Source organism: Scyliorhinus torazame, chromosome 5, assembly GCF_047496885.1.
Source record: "Scyliorhinus torazame isolate Kashiwa2021f chromosome 5, sScyTor2.1, whole genome shotgun sequence".
Lineage (NCBI taxonomy): Eukaryota > Metazoa > Chordata > Chondrichthyes > Carcharhiniformes > Scyliorhinidae > Scyliorhinus > Scyliorhinus torazame.
In genome coordinates this window covers 153,699,198-153,718,416 of record NC_092711.1, presented here as the reverse complement: position 1 = coordinate 153,718,416, position 19,219 = coordinate 153,699,198, and the positions used below count along the sequence as shown (strand labels likewise).

Sequence of the window (19,219 nt, the reverse complement as noted above, 5' to 3'; positions counted from 1 at the left end):
AGCATTCCCATGCCAAGCAGTGAAAACATGGTGGCCTTGACACCCAGGTGTTGTCTAGGATTCCAGGCACTCTTGTTTTCTCTGTCCTTTGGGAGCTGTTTATCTCCCTGTTCCCACACAGCAAGTCGTCTGTTCTCAGCTCTGCTCGATTTCTGCTGGAGTTTGGTCCCTTTTACATCTTTCGGATCAATAAAACATTTTGTCAGTGAAGACCCAAACCACAATTTCCCATCCTGTCACCTGTCACCCATCCTTACCCATAAGACATAGGAGCGGAAGTAAGGCCATTCGGCCCATCGAGTCCACTCCACCATTCAATCATGGCTGATTTCAACTCCATTTACCCGCTCTCTCCATAGCCCTTAATTCCTCGAAAAATCAAGAATTTGTCAACTTCTGTCTTCAAGATGCTCAACGTCCCGTCCTCCACCGGCCTCTGTGGCAATGAATTCCACAGACCCACCACTCTCTGGCTGAAGAAATTTCTCCTCATCTCTGTTCTAAAGTGACTCCCTTTTATTCTAAGGCTGTGCCCCCGGGTCCTACTCTCCCCTGCTAATGGAAACAACTTCCCTACATCCACCCTATCTAAGCCATTCATTATCTTGTAAGTTTCTATTAGATCTCCCCTCACCCTCCTAAACTCCAATGAATATAATCCCAGGATCTTCAGACGTTCATCGTATGTTAGGCCGACCATTCCTGGGATCATCTGTGTGAATCTCCACTGGACCCGCTCCAGTGCCAGTATGTCCTTCCTGAGGTGTGGGGCCCAAAATTGCTCACAGTATTCTAAATGGGGCCTAACTAATGCATTATAAAGCTTCAGAAGTACATCCCTGCTTTTATATTCCAAGCCTCTTGAGATAAATGACAAGCATTTGCTTTCTTAATTACGGACTCAACCTGCAAGTTTACCTTTAGAGAATCCTGGACTAGGACTCCCAAGTCCCTTTGCACTTCAGCATTATGAATTTTGTCACCGTTTAGAAAATAGTCCATGCCTCTATTCTTTTTTCCAAAGTGCGAGACCTCGCACTTGCCCACGTTGAATTTCATCAGCCATTTCTTGGACCACTCTCCTAAACTGTCTAAATCTTTCTGCAGCCTCCCCACCTCCTCCAAACTACCTGCCCCTCCACCTATCTTTGTATAATCGGCAAACTTAGCCAGAATGCCCCCAGTCCCGTCATCTAGATCGTTAATATATAAAGAGAACAGCTGTGGCCCCAACACTGAACCCTGCGGGACATCACTCGTCACCGGTTGCCATTCCGAAAAAGAACCTTTTATCCCAACTCTCTGCCTTCTGCCTGATAGCCAAGCGTCAATCCATGTTAGTGCCTCGCCTCGAATACCATGGGCCCTTATTTTACTCAGCAGTCTCCCGTGAGGCACCTTATCAAAGGCCATTTGGAAGTCAAGATAGATAACATCCATTGGCTCTCCTTGGTCTAACCTATTTGTTATCTCTTCAAAGAAATCTAACAATGGATTCCGAATATTACTGTCCATACTAAAGATTTAACTCCATACTCCTCTCAAAATGCTCCTCTTAAGTGTGAACTTCCTGATTCAGCAAAACAATCTGTTGTTACTCTCAAAAACACCCTGGCTACCGCCCCAGCGCTAGGATGACCTATGTATGACAGACCCTTTCAGTTGTACGTTAATGTTCTTGATGAATGTGCCACTGGTGTTCTAACACAAGAACACGGTGACCGGCATCGCCCGGTCGCCTACTATTCTACGAAATTGGATCCTGTAGCTTGCGGTCTACTTCCCTGCACCCAAATTCTTACGGCTGTCCATTTGTTAGCACAGGCAGCCTCTAATCTGACCCTTCACCAGCCAGTACAAGTGCATACCTGTGGCTCTCCTAACGTCTCAGCAAACCCAGCATCTGACTCAAGCCCGCTTGAGCCACTATGAGGTTTCACTATTGCAAAACCCCTACCTCTCTTTTCATTACTGTTCTACCTTAAATCATGCTGTGTTCCTCGAACATCCCCCCGATAACCTTGCGGACCCGCCACACGACTGTTTGTTTCGGAATCACTTCCTCACCACACCTCGCCCAGATTTAATGGACCGGCCTATTGATAATCCAGATCTAATTTTTTATGTTGATGGCAGTTCCTCCATTTCTCTCACTGGCATCCCACAGTCGGGATACGCCGTGGTAACTGACACTGACGTGCAGGAAGCAGCAGCCTTCGAGACCCCTGTCTCCGCACAAAAAGCCAAGCTATTTGCCCTTACTCGAGCATGTATTTTGGCCACAGATAAAAGTACTAATGTTTACACTGATTCTAGGTATGCCTTTGGCGTGATCCACGATTTTGGTCGTCTCTGGCAACAGCGAGGCTTTCTCATCTCAGCGGGAGCTCCCATTCAAAATGCTCTTTGGGTTAAAAATCTCCTCGATGCTATTCAGCTTCCCCATCAATTGGCAATTATTAAATGTGCTGCGCACACAAAGGGGGACACTCCTGTTCAATTAGAAAATGCCCGTGCTGATTCGGCTGCTAAGGCTGCGGGTATATCAGCCTCTGTGATTGTTCCCAGTGGGGCTAATCAGGCTCTAAACCAGGTACCTGCATTAGGAACGAAGGGCATGCCAGAGATAACTGAAGTTCAAAATTTACAGAGGGACGCCTCTGATTCCGAGCGCACACTATGGAAGTCAATGGGGTGTTCACACTCCTTGACACGAGACCTCTGGCTTACTCCCGTTGGTCAAGTTTGTATTCCGAATTCTTTATTGCCGATACTTATTGATTATTTACATTCTTGTACCCATCTTGGCAAGGAGGGAATGGTACAGCTACTCCTGAAAGCTTGGTGGCACCCAGATCTGAATACAGCAGCACAAATGCGGCTGGATCGATGCGTTATTTGCATGAAGCATAATATGGGTAAAGGCATTAAATGCCCTCCAGGAACCACTCCCTTGCCAGATGGCCCTTTTGCCTGTATAACAGCTTGATTTTATCGAATTGCCAAAAGCACAGTGCTATAAATATTGTTTAGTCATAATCGATGTGTTTAGTAAATTGATTGAAGCCTTCCCCACCACTAAATGTACGGCACATACAGTGGTGAAGTTGTTGTTAACGGAAGTCATTCCTCGTTTTGGGGCACCCAAAATGGTGAGCTCAGACAATGGACCACATTTTGTGGCTCGAATCAATACTGAATTGTGCGAAGCACTCTTAATTAAACAGCAACTGCAACTGCGCGTATCACCCGCAGGCTGCAGGAATTGTGGAAAGAGCCAACGGGACTTTAAAAGACAAATTATCTAAATTAACTGAAGAAACTGGGTTAATTGGCTAAAAGTATTACCCTTGGCACTGTTCCACATGCGAGTGACTCCCCATTCGTGGACCAGACTGTCAGCTGCAGAGATAGTCTATGGTCAGCCAATGAGGACTCCCTGGGATGCCCATGAAAACCCCCTAGAGGGAGTAGACCTCCATGTGATGGGGAACAAATGCAGAACTATTTGAAGCAATTAACACTTTCTCTGAAGTTTCTCCACTCACAGGTAAAACAGGCACATCTCCCAGTAACGGCAGGGACAGCCGTCCCTTGATATCCAGTGATCAAACCCGGAGACCACGTGTTGGTGAAAAACTGGGACAGAAAGAAACTAGGACAACGCTGGAGCAGACCCTTCCTCGTACTGCTGACTACACCAACCTCCGTCAAACTTGAAGGACGTGCAAGTTGGAAACATCGAATCGATTGGCAGAAGATAGTCTCCAACCCAGACGAGAACACAGGATGAAGATCTTCATTATAATTTTTGGACTCTCTGGACTATTTAGCCTTAATGGCCACTCGGTAGTAAAAAAAAACGACCTCAACGAGACCTGCCTTCCAATACCTATTTATATATGTCATATCTTTATGCCGAAGAATTGAACGTAAGCAAGTGTTGGGTTTGTACCCACATCCCCGTCCATTCGAGGGAAGGAATACCTCTCCAATCCCTCCCCTTTCATATCGGAGATGGTTGAATGGATTTTACGACAAAATCAAACAGGGAGCAGGGGAGATAGGGGGGATATGGAAATATGGAGATCTGCTGGCTATGACATGACTAAATTTTCAGCTTCGTATCAACCTACCTATAATCATGCCTTGACTCCACCCTCCCTCACTGTCCACTCGTATAATGTTCAAGGTTCCATGTGTTTTAATAAATCAGGGAAAGGAAAGTTAATGGGGCAAAGTAGATGCAACCTTACAGTTGACTGGCAAGGACCGGTACCAGGCATATCCAACAAGGGCATGTTTAACTGTGATTGGTCCAAGGTATGGAAAATAACCTCTAACATTTCATGGGGACAGACATCCCCAATCCCCTGGATGACATCAGCTGATGATTTTACGGCCTATAATGGAACCTATTTTATATGTGGCATATCCATGGCTCCCCATTGATTGGACAGGATCCTGCTTTTTGGGATATGTTATACCTCAAATGCGTCACCTACCCAGCCTTAAGCACTCCCCCTCGCGAGCAAAAAGGACTATTTCTGAAACAGAGCAGTTCTTTATGATGGCCTTTCCCTTGTACGAAACGGGCAAGGCATCCAACGAACTGATCCACATGGCCACAGCATTGGAACAACTGGCGAACGTAATGGCAGCAGAAGCCAGGGAAGCTGGATAGGCACTGGCTGAGGTCTCAGCTGAGCTAGTAGCTGTCCGGACCGTGGCATTACAAAATCGACTGGCTTTGAATTATCTGTTAGTCTCTCAGGGAGGAACGTGCGCTATCATAGGTCAGGAGTGCTGTACTTATATTCCAGATGGCTCTGAAAATATCACTAACCTGGCCGACCATATTAAGAGACAGGCTGCTCAAATTCAAGAGATTGGCAGTGAATTTCATGACTATAACCCGCCGGGTTGGCAAGGATGGTTGGGTCACGGATTATTTGATTGGATCTTTAAGGCCTTCATTCTACTACTCCTAATTCTACTAGGGTTAGGATTGCTTGGTTGCTTGTGTAAATGCATTTTCAAACGAGTCATGGATATACCTATTTAACTAGTTGTCATGATATGACAAAAGGAGGGAATGTGATATGGTACGAATTAAGTAATGGCATGATGAGAAAACTGGTCAATGGGAAGATTGGTCAAAAGGTTTGATACAATACCAGATAGACTGAAACTACTCATTCCAGCTCCCCAGGCCCAGGTAAAGAATTCTGCCCTAACTATTTTCAGACTAGTATGGCCATGGGCCAACTCTGCATAACTTGAAGTCTGAAAAGATCAGCGAAGGTCAAGCCATTCCAAAACACCGGACCTCGGCAACTCCTGATAAAACTAACTCGTCATAACCCAGGACCGTAGGAATTTAAAACAAAGAGAATTCAGGAAAAAACAAGTCTATTCTGACCTTTCAATGTTCCCTCCGAGGACTAAATAATGGTTTGAGTGATATGGCCAAACATGGTCTGGTCTTGCTTCCGTTTGTATTTCCGCTCAAACTCCTGACCATACTGTTGTCATATAATCTTGATAAAGTTAATGTATAAATATTGAGCTAATTCTCCGCAAAAAGCGCAGAACTTGTGACAGACTGAGCAGTTTTGTTGACTGCCCTCTGACTTCAAGTTTCAGCCATTACTGCAAGCAGTTGTTTTCGAAAATAAAGCTTGTTATTCTGTCGTAACGAGTGTGTTGAATTTTTCTACCACAGAAGCGGGAAAATATTAACTTTGACAATACAATGCCCCCAAAAAGTTCACCAAATTACACGTTCCATGTCGTGACCTCCGGCCCTCGAGACCTTCCAGCCGAAACTCACGAAAAGCAACATGTAGGCAACAGTCAGTAAAAGGCTGGAAAGTCCCAGAGTCTATCCCGACTGTCCAAGGAGCCAACCCCCGGAGCCTCCAGGAGCAGCAGCAACCCAGCACCAACCCACCCCGGGCTGCAGGCGGCGGGCGCGGTCTTCCGTTAGAATTCCAACCCTGGCCCCAATCCGACCTGCCGCTTTCAGTAACATATCCAGCTCCCCTCCTTCCTCCATTCCGCAAACGCCGACCTGGCCCTCCGAGAGCCTGCGCTTGATGGAGACAGCGCAGAGGGAGCTCCACTCCCCATCCACCGCCTGCTGCGCCTGTCCTGGGCCAAGCCTTCCAGAGTCTGCACCCTCCCTGGATTCACTTCCTTTCCCTTCAGTTGCTGCACGTGACCAATTGAAGGTCAGAATGAGAAAAGAAATGGAAAGGGGGGAGAAAAGAAAGTGTTTTACTCACAGGTGTCGGAGACAGGAGGAGGTTTCAGTCTGTGTGAAGCTCAATCACCATTCACACAGAGCTCGCGTTGATTGGCTGGAGGAGCAGAGTCCTTCCGGTCCTAACTCTTCTCATTGGTCAACACCTCATCAGGAAGGTCAGGGGGTGAGCTTTTCCTCGCACATGCGCAGCCTCTCCTCTCTCTTGGACATGCGCAGTCCCGGGCCGGGAGGAGGGGAAATCACCGAGAGGCTTCTCGCTCTGGCCGGAGCTGTCAGCCGGTTGTCTGGAAACCTTGTCTCGAGGAGGGGGAACAATGAGTCGGGCGGAGTTGCCGCGCTTGCGCACTGGAACCGTGAGACGTCACCACAGATTCCTTTGCGCGCGCCGCAAAGTTGTTGCCCAATGGGAAGAGTTGGTGAACCGGAAGGACTCTCTTCCTCCATCCAATCAGCTCCCCCATTGTCTGAATGCGGAAGCTGAACAATGAGCAAAACTAGGACCTCACACGGACTGAAAACTTCCTCCTCTCTCCAACATCTGTGAGTAAAACTCTTTATTTTCTCATTCTGAAGGGAATGGAAGTGAATCGAGGGAGGGTGCAGACTCTGAAAAGCTTGGCCCAGGTCTCTCTCTCTCGTAAAGACATGGCATCCTTTGCTCCCTCAGCTTGACACATTTATTTGTCTGGCTAAAAGGACGGTCTCTTTCCCAATGTTCACAATGAAAGGGCTGGTTTCCCCAGGAGATGGCTTACATTTAAGGAGACAGTAAATGAATATCAGACGGAGACATGTCTCGTGTAATGTGGTACAAATTAGATATTTATGGTTCTGTAATAAAGTATATTTATTATTATTTCTAGCCTTGTAATATTGTACTGTAGCTATGTTATATAGTTCCAGTCATCTCTTCCCTCAAAGGGTTATTAGTCTCTGGATTTCTCTTCCACAGGGACCAGTGGGATGTGGGGGTCATTGAATATATTCACGGATGAGTTGGACAGATTTTTAATAAGTTATTATTTTTCAAATCATTTTTTAAACAATGAGTGCTACAGAGTAACAGAAAAAATGGTGGGAAATGGGCACAAAGTGGAACAAGAGATATTGCCAACATAAATCCAAGCAACACGTTGCAGAATTCATTTGGAACAGGATATTTGAGGGACCAGAGCCTCGAGATGAAATGCCAGATCAATTGAACAACCAGTTAACAGGTTAAAATAGACCATCAAGTCGTGGCAGCATCCTTGTAAATCTCTTCTGCACTCTTTCTCGTTTATCAATATCCTTCCTATAATAGGCTGACCAGAACTGTTCCTCATCATCCAGATGAGTTTTCTGCACTAAGGTTATGTCGACTTTCTCCTTAAGAAAGGAGAGGATATTTTTCCTTCTGATAGGGTGATGGATACCCCATACATTACCTGAGAAAATTTGCAGATTAACTGCCACCATTAGGCGACAGAGAGAACAGGAACAGATTTTCACACCACAATCGGGCGTGCGCCATTACCCCCTCCTCCAACTCACTGAACACCAGAGGCACCAAAGTCTCCCCAAACTGCTCCTTTCACAGATAAAAGCCCTGTCTGTACCAGTGTAGGATAAAGTCAACATAACCCCTCCCATTATCACAAAAATACAAAAGAATCACCACCACAATAGATCCAAGGGGACATTCCTCAATAAGACTGAGGACCCGGAGGATTAATCCGATGGCCAGACTGGCGTTACCCTCAGGGTACCTTCTCCAAATTGAGGAGAAGAAAAGAAGGGCCAACAAGGGAATGGGGATCGAATGTCCCTCCCACATTTTAGACCCACCCATGAAGACCTGCATCCACCACTTCCCACCCTTTGGCAATGGCACCACACGGTTCTGCCATGATTGACGCTCGGATAATAGAAGAAAGACGATGGAATATAAGCACACAGCCCATCTGCCATAACTGAGATAATATAATACAAGTCCCTGGAACACTCGAGGAGAAGAAGAAGACATTCAAACGGCCCTCACAGAATAACAACTCCCTTCAACAGGATAACAGATAACAAATTCAGACAACAACACCATCATAGGGAAAGAGTCCAGATTAGAGTCTCAGTTAGTCTGGGCTGCAAATCTTCGCTCCAATTCTTCCCCTTCAAGGATTTAGCGAAGACCAAGGCAGTAGTCGGATTATTGAAAGACTTGACGGAGTTGTCGGATACAATTTTCAGGGTCACAGGATAAAGCAACATAATTCACTGTAAGGTGAGGTGGGAGCCAGGTCTCACCTCACCTTGCCCATCTCCAGGACCCTCTGGTGATCTTTCAAGTTGTGGAAGAATTAGGAGGGTGGATATTAGATATAGCAGAGTGAGAATGGAGGGAGAGTGTGTGGGACGGAGATTTACAGCTTTTGGGGAATGAGAGAGTAAAGAATGTTCTCTAGGAATTAGAATTGTCTGTTCTGAATTTCTATTCTGTACTGACAGTGATGTCTTTTGTAAATTGTTTTCACAGGATATTAGACGAAGAGGAGGAATTACAGAGAGAAATCTCAAACTTTACGTCTCGATCTGGCTGAGTCTTTCAATTCCTTGGAACTGAATATTATCGGCCTTTGAATCTAGATGGAGAAATGTTTGTCTGTTCTGTCGGCTTCAAAAGATTTTAACCATCAGTGTGACTGGAAAAGCACCGAGACACACACACCCGAGTGAGAGTGCTCCAGAGCACTGACTGTGGAAAGAGCTTTTAACCAGTTACACAGTCTGAAAAAATATTGCACCGTTCACAGCGGGTAAAATGAAATGAAATGAAAATGAAATAAAAATCGCTTATTGTCACAAGTAGGCTTCAGTGAAGTTACTGTGAAAAGCCCCTAGTCGTCACATTCCGGAGCCTGGTACGGGAATTAAACCGTGCTGCTGCCTGCCTTGGTCTGCTTTCAAAGCCAGCGATTTAGCCCAGTGAGCTAAACCAGCCCCTGAGAGAGACTGTACATGTGTTCTGTGTGTGATCGAGGCTTCAACTGTTAGTCAAACCTGGAGAGAAACGAGGAGACCCAGAACATGGAGAAACCGTGGAAATGTGGGGACTGTGGAAAGGGATTCAGGGCTCCATCAAAGCTGGAAGTTCATCGACGCAGTCACACTGGGGAGAGGCCGTTCACCTGCTCTGTGTGTGAGAAGGGATTCAGTCGATTAGCCACCCTGCAGTCACACCAGCGAGTTCACACTGGGGAGAGGCCGTTCACCTGCTCTCAGTGCGGGAAGGGATTCACTGAGTTATCCAGCCGGCGGAAACACCAGCGAGTTCACACTGGGGAGAGGCCATTCACGTGCTCTCAGTGTGGGAAGGGATTCACTACTTCATTGAGCCTGCGGATACATCAGCGAGTTCACACTGGGGAGAGGCCGTTCACCTGCTCTCAGTGTGAGAAGGGATTCACTCAGTTATCCAGCCTGCAGACACACCAGCGAGTTCACACTGGGGAAAGGCCGTTCACCTGCTCTCACTGTGAGAAGAGATTTACTACTTCATCGAGCCTGCTGACACACCAGCGAGTTCACACTGGGGATAGGCCGTTCACTTGCTCTCAGTGTGAGAAGGGATTCACTACTCCATCGAGCCTTCTGACACACCAGCGAGTTCACACTGGGGAGAGGCCGTTCACCTGCTCTCAATGTGAGAAGGGATTCGCTCAGTTATCCCACCTGCAGATACACCAGCGAGTTCACACTGGGGAGAGGCCGTTCACCTGCTCTCAGTGTGAGAAGGGATTCACTCAGTTATCCAGCCTGCAGACACACCAGCGAGTTCACACTGGGGAGAGGCCGTTCACCTGCTCTCACTGTGAGAAGGGATTTACTACTTCATCGAGCCTGCTGACACACCAGCGAGTTCACACTGGGGAGAGGCCGTTCACCTGCTCTCAGTGTGAGAAGGGATTCACTCAGTTATCCAGCCTGCAGACACACCAGCGAGTTCACACTGGGGAGAGGCCGTTCACTTGCTCTCGGTGTGGGAAGGGATTCACTACTTCATCGAGCCTTCTGACACACCAGCGAGTTCACACTGGGGAGAGGCCGTTCACCTGCTCTCAGTGTGAGAAGGGATTCGCTCAGTTATCCCACCTGCAGATACACCAGCGAGTTCACACAGGGGAGAAGGTGTTAACCTGCTCTTAGTGAGAGAAGGGATTCAGATAGCCAGACACCCTGCGGGAACACGAGCGACTTCACACCTGGCAGAGGCCATTCACCTGCTCTGAGCAGGGGAGACATTGAATGATCCTTCCCAACTACGGAGACACTAGCAAGTTAATGCTGGGGAGAGACCATTCATCTCTCAATGTGGGGAGGGGGGGGATTGTGATTCATCACACCCTGTTGTGACTCCCAACAAGTTCACAAATTACAGATGTTGGCTCCGTTGTTATTGATTCTGCTCTCACTGACATCCAGGACTACATTTTGTTCATTCTGACATCTGGTGAATGGTGATGATTGGAGGGTTTCTTTCTGCTGGACTGGCCAGTCTAACACCTCTGCCTCCGATGGGCTGACCATTTTTGAGGCTAGTTGCGATTACCTCTTTCCAAGTTTGACGAGGAGCACAGAATGAAAAGGTGTCTGCACGTCGGAAGATATTTAGTTCCCAAAGCAGCCACGTTGCCATGAAGATGGGCTATGGTGGTTACAGGGTTCTTTTGTCTAATTTATCTGGGTGTTTCTCGCAGAAGGAAACTGTCATGGTATGAGGGGCAAGTTGTCTGTGGTAGATTGGGAAATTACAATAAACCTATCACTGAAAGTGGCAACGCAGGTGGATAAGGAGCTAAGAAGGCAGACGGCATGCTTGTCTTCATTGGTCGGGGCATTGAGTATAAAAATTGGCAAGTCATGCTGCAGCTGTACAGAACCTTAGTTAGGCCACACGTGGAATATTGCCTCCAATTCTGGTCACCACATTACCAAAAGGATGTTGCGGCTTTGGAGAGAGTACAGAGGAGGTTTACCAGGATGTTTCCTGGCCTGGAGGGTATTAGCTAAGAGGAGATGTTGGATATACTCATATTGTTTTCACTAGAGCGACGGAGGTTGAGGGACGACCTGATAAAAGTTTACAAAACTGAGTGGCATGGACAGAGTGGATAGTCAGAAGCTTTTTCCCAGGTTATAAAATTCAATTACCAGGTGAAATAGGTTTAAGGTGCGAGGGGCAAAGTTTAGAGGAGATTTGTGAGGGAGGTTTTTTTACACAGAGGGTGGTGAGTGCCTGGAACTCGCTGCCGGAGGAGGTGGTGGAAGCAGGTACGATAGTGACATTTAAGAGGCATCTTGACTAATACATGAATAGGATGAGAATAGACGGATACAGACCCTGGAAGCACAAAAGGTTTTAGTTTAGACAGACATCATGATCCGAGCAGGCTTGGTGGGCCGAAGGGCCTGTTCCTGTGCTGTCCTTTCTTCTTTGTTGTTCTATGTATGACGATAGACAATAGACAGGCAACCACTCACATTTTATTTACATAAAATATAGATTCCTTTGAGAAGCAAAAATTAAACAGCAAAATGAAGCTATCGTGGCTAACAAGAAAAGTTAAAGATTCTATTAGATCAATGGAGGAGACTCATAAAGTGGCCCAAATAGTAGTGAGCCTGAGGATTGGGAACTTGTTTTAGAATTCAGCAAAGGAGGACCAAGAAACTGATGAAGAGAAAATAGAATATGAGAGCAAACTGGGGAGAACTGGAAAAGCTCCGATAGGAATTTGAAAAGGAAAAGATTAGCAAAGACCAATGTGGGTCCATTCCAGGCAGAGACAGGAGAGTTTATAATGGGGAATAAGGAAATGGCAGAGAAACTAAACAATGTGTTTGTCTTCACGGAGGAAGATACAGAAATTGTCCCAAAAACACCAGAGAACCAAGGGACCAGTGAGCACGAGGAACTGAAAGAGATTAGTATTAGTGAAAAAGCAGTACTGGAGAAATTAATGAGATTGAAAGTTAATAAATCTCCAAAAGCTTCTCTACATCCCAGAGTGTTGAAAGAGGTGGCTGGAGAGACAGTGGATACATTGGTGATCATCTCTCAAAATTCTATAGATTCTGGAATGGTTCCTGCAGATTGGAAGGTGGTAAATGTCACCTCACTATTTAAGGAGGGAGAGAGAAAACAGGGAAGCACAGACCCATTAACCTGGCATCAGTAGGAGGAAAAATGCTACAATCGATTATAAAGGATGTGATAACATACGAATTAGGAGCAGGAGTAGGCCACTTGGCCCCTCGAGCCTGCTCCACCATTCAATAAGTTCACGGCTGATCTGATTGAAACCTCAACTCCACAGAGGCCCCTTAGAAAATACATCTGAGGAAATAGTAATAATATTCTTTATTATTATAATCTTTATTATTGTTACAAATAGGCTTACATTAACACTGCAATGAAGTTACTGTGAAAATCCGCCAGTCGCCACACTCCGGCCCCTGTTCGGGTACACAGAGGGAGAATTCAGAATGTCCAATTCACCTAACAAGCACGTCTTTTGGGACTTGTGGGAGGAAACCCACGCATTTTGGGGAGAACGTGGAGACTCCGTATAGACAGTGACCCAAGCCGGGAATTGAACCCGGGTCCCTGGAGCTGTGAAGCAACAGTGCCTCCATGTCGCTGTGTCAGTTATGGGGAACAAGGAAATGGCAGAGGAGTTAAACAGAGTTTTTTGCATCAGTCTTTATGGTGGAAGATACTTTGCCTATCCCATTAATACTAAAGAATGGAGCAATTAAATACCATCACTGGAGAAGTCATTTTGGACAAACTAATGGGGATAAGATAAGTCCCCTGGATGGCTGCATCCGAGGATCCTAAAAGAAATGTCTACAGAGATAGTGGATGCATTGATCGTAATTTTCCAAAAATCCTTGGATTCTGGGGAAGTACCAGAGGATTGGAAAACTGCCACTGTGACAACCCTCCGATTCAGAATGGGAGGGAGGAAAAAAATAAGACACTATAGGGCGATTAGCCTAACATTTATTGTTGAAAAAAATGTTGGAATCAATTATTGGGAAGTAGTAGGAGCACATTGAGAAAATCATAATCTAATCAAGCAGAGTCAACATGGCTTTGTGAAAGGGAAACCGTGTCTGACTAATTTATCAGAATGTTTCGAGAAAGTTTCAACCAGAGTGGATAGAGGGGGACCAGTAGATGTGTTGTATTTAAAATTCCAGAAGGCCTTTCACAAGGTACTTCACAAAATGTTATGTCATGAGAGAAGAACCCATGGAGTTGGCGTGGATAGAGAATTGGCTAATGAGCAGGAAACAGCGAGTGGGGATAAGGGGTTCTTTTTCAGGTTGGTGACCTGTAACCAGTGGGGTTCCCCAGGGATCAGTCCTGGGATCGCAACTGTGTACAATTTATATTAATGACTTGGAGGAAGGAAGCGAACGTACTGTGCCCAAATTTGAAGACAACAGGAAAATAGGTAGAAACGCAAGTTGCGAGGGGGATACAAACAGTTTGCAAAGAGATATTGTGAGGTTAAGCAAGTGGACAAAAAGTTGCCATATGGAGCATAATGTGGGAAAATGTGAAGTTCATTTCGGAAGGGAGAACAAAAGAACAGTATTATTTACATAGTGAAAAACTGCAGAAAGCTGCAACACAAAGGGACTTGGGGGAACTTGTGCACGAAACACAGAAAGCTAGCAGACAGGTGCAGCAGGTAATCAGGAAGGCTAATGGAATGTTGGCCCTGATTCCAAGGGGGTTGGAGTATAAGAGTCGGGAAGTCTTGCTGCAGCTGTACAAGGGGCTGGTGACACCACATCTGGAGAACAGAGCAGTTTTGATCCCCTTATGTAAGGAAATGTATTATTTCATTGGAGGAGGTTTAGAGAAGGTTCACGAGGATGATGCCAGGTATGGAGGTGTCTTAGGAGCAAAGGTTAAACAGGTTGGGACTCTACTCAATGGAATTTAGAACAATGAGAGCTGATCTCATTGAACCATACAGGATTCTTAAGGAGCTTCACAGGGTAAATGCTGAGAGGATGTTTCCCCTCATGGGAGAATCTAGGACCAGAGGGCATAATCTTAAAATAAAGAGATGTCAATTTAAGACTGAGATGAGGAGGAAATTCTTCTGAGAGTCTTTGGAACAATGAGAGTTGTGGGGACAGAGTCCTTTGTCTATTTAAGGCTGAGATAGATTCTTGATCAGTGAGGTAACCGAGAATTACAGGGAAAGGGCAGGAAAGTGAAGGTGTGAAATGTCAGATCAGCTGTGATCCTATTGAAAGATGGACCAGGCTGGAAAGGCCAAATGGCCTACTCCTGTTCCTATTAAGTCTGGTCTCAGTATGGTCTTATTCCTGCCTACCCACCCTATAACCTTTCACACCCTTGCTTTTCAAGAATCTATCCAGCCTGCCTTCAAAATATTCAAAGTCTCGACTTCCACTGCCCTTTGAGGAAGAGAGTTCCAAAGACTCCAAACCCTCTGCCTTAAATGGCCAAGTTGTTACTTTTAAAGTTACTCCAATTTCTAGATCCTCCCACAAGAGGAAACATCCTTTCACATCCACCCTGTCGAGGCCGCTCAGGATCTTATGCGGTTCAATCTTGTCACCGTAACTCCATCGGATACAAGCCCAGCCTGTCAATCATTCCTCATAAGACTAGCCTCCAATGCCAGGTATGAGTTCAGTAAACCTTCTCTGAACTGCTTCCAACACATTGACATCATTCCTTAAATGAGAGCATTACTGTACACAGTGCTCCAGATGTGGTCTCACCAATGTCCTGTATAACTGAAGCATAACCTACTTTTGTATTCAATTCTCCTCACAATAAACAATAACATTCTATTAGCTTTCCTAATTACTTGCTGTACCTGTATACTCGCTTTTTGTGATTCATGCTCTTGGACATCCAGATCCCTCTGAATCTCAGAGCTCTGCAATCTCTCACCATTTAGATAATAAGCTTTTTTATTCTTCTGGCCAACAGGGCAATTTCACATTTTCCCACATTATTCCCCATTTGACAGATCTTTTTCCACTCATTTAAAATATACCTTTTTAACCTCCTTATGTCCTCTTCACAATTTACTTTCCTGCTTATCATTGTACCATTGGAACATAGGAGCAGGAGTTGGTCATTCAGCCCGTCGAGCCTGCTCCACCATTCAATACGATCATGGCTGATCATCCACTTTAATGCTTTTCCCCCACACTATCCCCATATCCCTTTATGTTATTGGTATTTATAAATCTGTCAGTCTCTGCTTTAAACACACTCAATGACTGAGCTCCCACAGCCCTCTGGGGTAGGGAATTCCAAAGATTTACAACTTGCAGATCTCTGTAGATCAAACCATTGCCCCGTTCTATCCCCATATCCCTGTGAGTTTACTTCCCTCAAAAGCACGTCCAATTTCCTTTTAGAAACATTCCAACATCTCTGCTTCTACCCGCATTGTCGGAAGTGGCTTCCAGGTATTTCCCACTTTCTTCAAATGCAAATGAGTCTCAGAGAGCACAGGAAGAGGCCATCCCAACCATTGTTCCCATGCTAGCTCTTTGAATGAACTTTCTCATTAGTCCCATCGCCCGGCAAGTTCCTTTTCCTCCAGAATCTGTCCAGTTCCCTTTTGAAAGTTGCTGTTGAATTTACTTCCTACACCATTGTCAGGCAGTGAATCCCAACAACTCGTTCTGTTATAAATATAATAATTTCACAATACTCTGTGTTTGGATTTTCACAGGGGATTTGAAATGGGGAGAAAGACATTGTTGTTACACAAAATCAAGACTCAGTCTTTATGAATGATCTTCATGAATGGGCAGAGTGTGAAATACCCAGGTTTGTGGTGCCAGACTGGCAGTGCCAAGTGCACACGTTCCAGGGGCTGGGCCAGGGAGGGCCACCCTGCCCTAACCCTCACCACTCAGGGGCCTCCCAATGGCCCGGGAACCCTCGGGAACCGTGACGCCTGGCTCTTGTCTGTGTGGGCCAATACTAATCGGCTTCCATGTGACCGACTGGGGAGTCGCTTATATCAAGGCCTTTACATAGGGTGTCCTTCCCGTTAATGGGATGGAGATTGGCCTTAATTGTATCCAGATCTCTCCAATGGGAATAGGCCGGTTAGATCTGAAACCGATTGGCGCTTAGTGAGGTGCCTGATTTCAGACTCTCCTGCGATCTAAGTGGCGCACTTGGATTTGCACCTTGCGCATCGTGGCCATTAGATCGTACCTTGATTTTCATTTGCTGTAAAAGCTTAATTGCTGTGTATGTAAAGAATGTGCAATGAGGATAAATGTACTGGCAAGAGAGACCTTCAAGTTCTGATTCGCCTCAACATTTGAAACTGTATGAATAAGGGATTGTACAGACTCAGATAAAGGGATAGTATGAAACAGTTCTATTGTATTCCTGTCTAAGATAATGAGAGAAGGTGGCGTCAGTAATTGGGGATCCAATTAAATTAATCTAGTGACCAAATTGACCAATTGCCGTGTTACAACAGGCCCAACTCTGACGTGCGGTAACGGTCACTTTGGGGATAAAAGTAGAGGTTCCAAAAGTCTTCCTTGTTGGCCAGGTACTGAAGATTCCCGAGGCCGAGTTCTAAGGAAATGACTGTCAAAGAAGGAGCCAGACTCCCGAGGCTGAATTCCACAAGAATTACTGTCAAAGAAGGAGCCAGAGAGGGTTACGCTTCTACAGACTGATCACCCACATGAAGTTGTAAAAGTTAATGTCTTAAAGTTGTTCAGTAAATATTTTCATTTAATAAATTTATTTTTAAATTTACTATCCGGAGAATTCTGATTTTGTCTTAATTGGTTAAAGTCTTGTCTGAACGAAAGTGAATTTATTAAATGGTAAGTTGGGTGTGGCTGAAATCAATTAAGTTCCAGATAAGATCAGAAAACATAAACCTTCAATTTAAAAAGTTACAATTCTATAGCGCCTTTCACAACCATAGGATGTCCCAAAGTGCTTTACAGCCAATGAAGTACTTTTGAAGTGTAGTCACTGTTGTAATGTAGGAAACACAGCAGCCAATTTACACACAGCAAGATCCCACACACAGCAATGTGATAATGAGCAGATGATCTGTTTTTAGTGATGTTGATTGAGGGATAAATAGTGACCAGGACACCGGGGATAACTCCCCTTGCTCTTCTTCAAAATAGTGGCTGTGGGAACTTTTACATCCACCTGAGGGGGGCAGACGTGGCTTCAGTTTAACATCTTATTTGAAAGAAGGCTGTTCTGACAGTGCAGCACTCCCTCAGTGCTGGGATGAGGAATGTTGGAACTGGTTTTTGTCCACAGGTCCCTAACTGGGTCTTAACCTTCTGATCCAGAGGTGATAGTGCTGCCCCCTGAGCCATGGCGGACACTAGTTAGAAAGGAAAAGTTATACTTTAAAACCCTCCACCCTTTGCCTCCGATGCCTCAATCTAATAATTAAAAACTCCAGTATAAATAACATGGATTTAACTGACAAATATTGAAGTATTGACTTTGAGCCACACGTTTTAACTTCCCACTTTCTCCCCGGGCACCTTTCTGTCTCTATTGCTCATATCAATGACAGCCGGGTGACAGAGCTGAGGGCTGAAATTAGCTGAAAGTAACGGGGCCTGCATCCCAGTTGGAAAACTGCAATAGATGTTGCACGAATCGAGAGTCAGGTAGGTGCTGGAGGACTGACTGGGAAATGGACCTCAAATCAATTGTTACATCGGTCACTATTCCGATCCCAGACCAGACCCCAACAGTGGCTAGGATACTGGACCAAACCCCCAATATTTCAGTTTATTTGTCAGACTGCGGAAAGAATGATTCACTCCAAGAGTGATCACATGAAGAAATAGAGCTTGGTTATTTTTAAAATAAAATTTTATTATGGCGACAATATTAAACATTTTAACATCACACCCAAAAACAACAGCTTACAATTACCCATTTAAACACTACTACTCAATCTCCCATTAAACAACAGGAAAAGAAAGATACAGCTCTCAATCTATCTTACTGTGGAGAATTGTGGACCGAGAATTCAACTCCTCCAAATCTTTCTCCAAAAACTGCTCCGAAAGATTTTTAAAATGTCTTTCTGCCTTCCTTGGTTCCACCCAGCAATGACCTCATCTCCCCAAGCTGGAAAACAAATTATCTCTGACGGCTGCAAAGTATATTAATTCCACAAGTACTTTCCCAGTCAAACCACAGTCCATTAGCCCAGACTGAAAAACACATTCCTTTGTCAATTTCATCTTCTGGCTACTAAAAACACCCACGCCCTGCAAAACAGGATCCTTCTTTAAAATAAAAACAGGACCACTGCAGTGAATCACACTTTAACCCGATGCTTTTAACCCTTAAATTGCTCAATACATTTTACATAGATTACATAGAACATACAGTGCAGAAGGAGGCCATTCGGCCCATCGAGTCTGCACCGACCCACATTAATCCCTCACTTCCACCTTATCCCCGCAACCCAATAACCCCTCCCAACCCTTATGGACACTACGGGTAATTTAGCATGGCCAATCCACCTAACCTGCACGTCTTTGGACTGTGGGAGGAAACTGGAGCACCCGGAGGAAACCCACGCGAACACGGGGAGAACGTGCAAACTCCGCACAGACAGTGACCCAGCGGGGAATCGAACCTGGGACCCTGGCGCTGTGAAGCCACAGTGCTAATCACTTGTGCTACCGTGCTGCCCTTTATGATCGAAATTTTCCTAAAATCTTCCAATTGTCACACCTCCCCCTTTAAAAAAAATGAACCTGCTATGTACGCAGATGGCTTTATTTTTCTAAAAACTTTTTAACGTTAAACATTTCTTATGATTTTATGCAACTTATACTCTATAATAACATTTTACATTTTTCAACAGGCTAACATAC

The 19,219-nt window shown here is 45.3% G+C and overlaps 2 protein-coding genes across 2 annotated transcripts in view; one reads left to right on the top strand and one right to left on the bottom strand.

Annotated features, from left to right (window-relative positions):
- The window catches only part of LOC140420137 (uncharacterized), an 85,696-nt gene extending 79,247 nt beyond the window's left edge, over positions 1–6,449 (bottom strand). Inside the window, exon 1 of the mRNA XM_072504165.1 lies at positions 6,288–6,449. The gene's annotated coding sequence lies outside the window, so the exon portion shown is untranslated. The remainder of the gene's footprint in view (positions 1–6,287) is intronic.
- A 181-nt stretch (positions 6,450–6,630) lies between these two features.
- LOC140420121 (uncharacterized) lies at positions 6,631–17,102 on the top strand. Its single transcript, XM_072504138.1, has 2 exons — positions 6,631–6,808; positions 8,778–17,102. The coding sequence occupies exon 2, from the start codon at positions 9,329–9,331 to the stop codon at positions 10,445–10,447; it is 1,119 nt and encodes a 372-aa protein (XP_072360239.1). The 5' UTR covers positions 6,631–6,808; positions 8,778–9,328; the 3' UTR covers positions 10,448–17,102.
- Positions 17,103–19,219: the final 2,117 nt, after the last annotated feature.

Bases quoted from the DNA above. Each gene is read 5' to 3' on its own strand.
- LOC140420121 (XM_072504138.1), top strand. From the start codon at position 9,329: ATGGAGAAACCGTGGAAATGTGGGGACTGTGGAAAGGGATTCAGGGCT.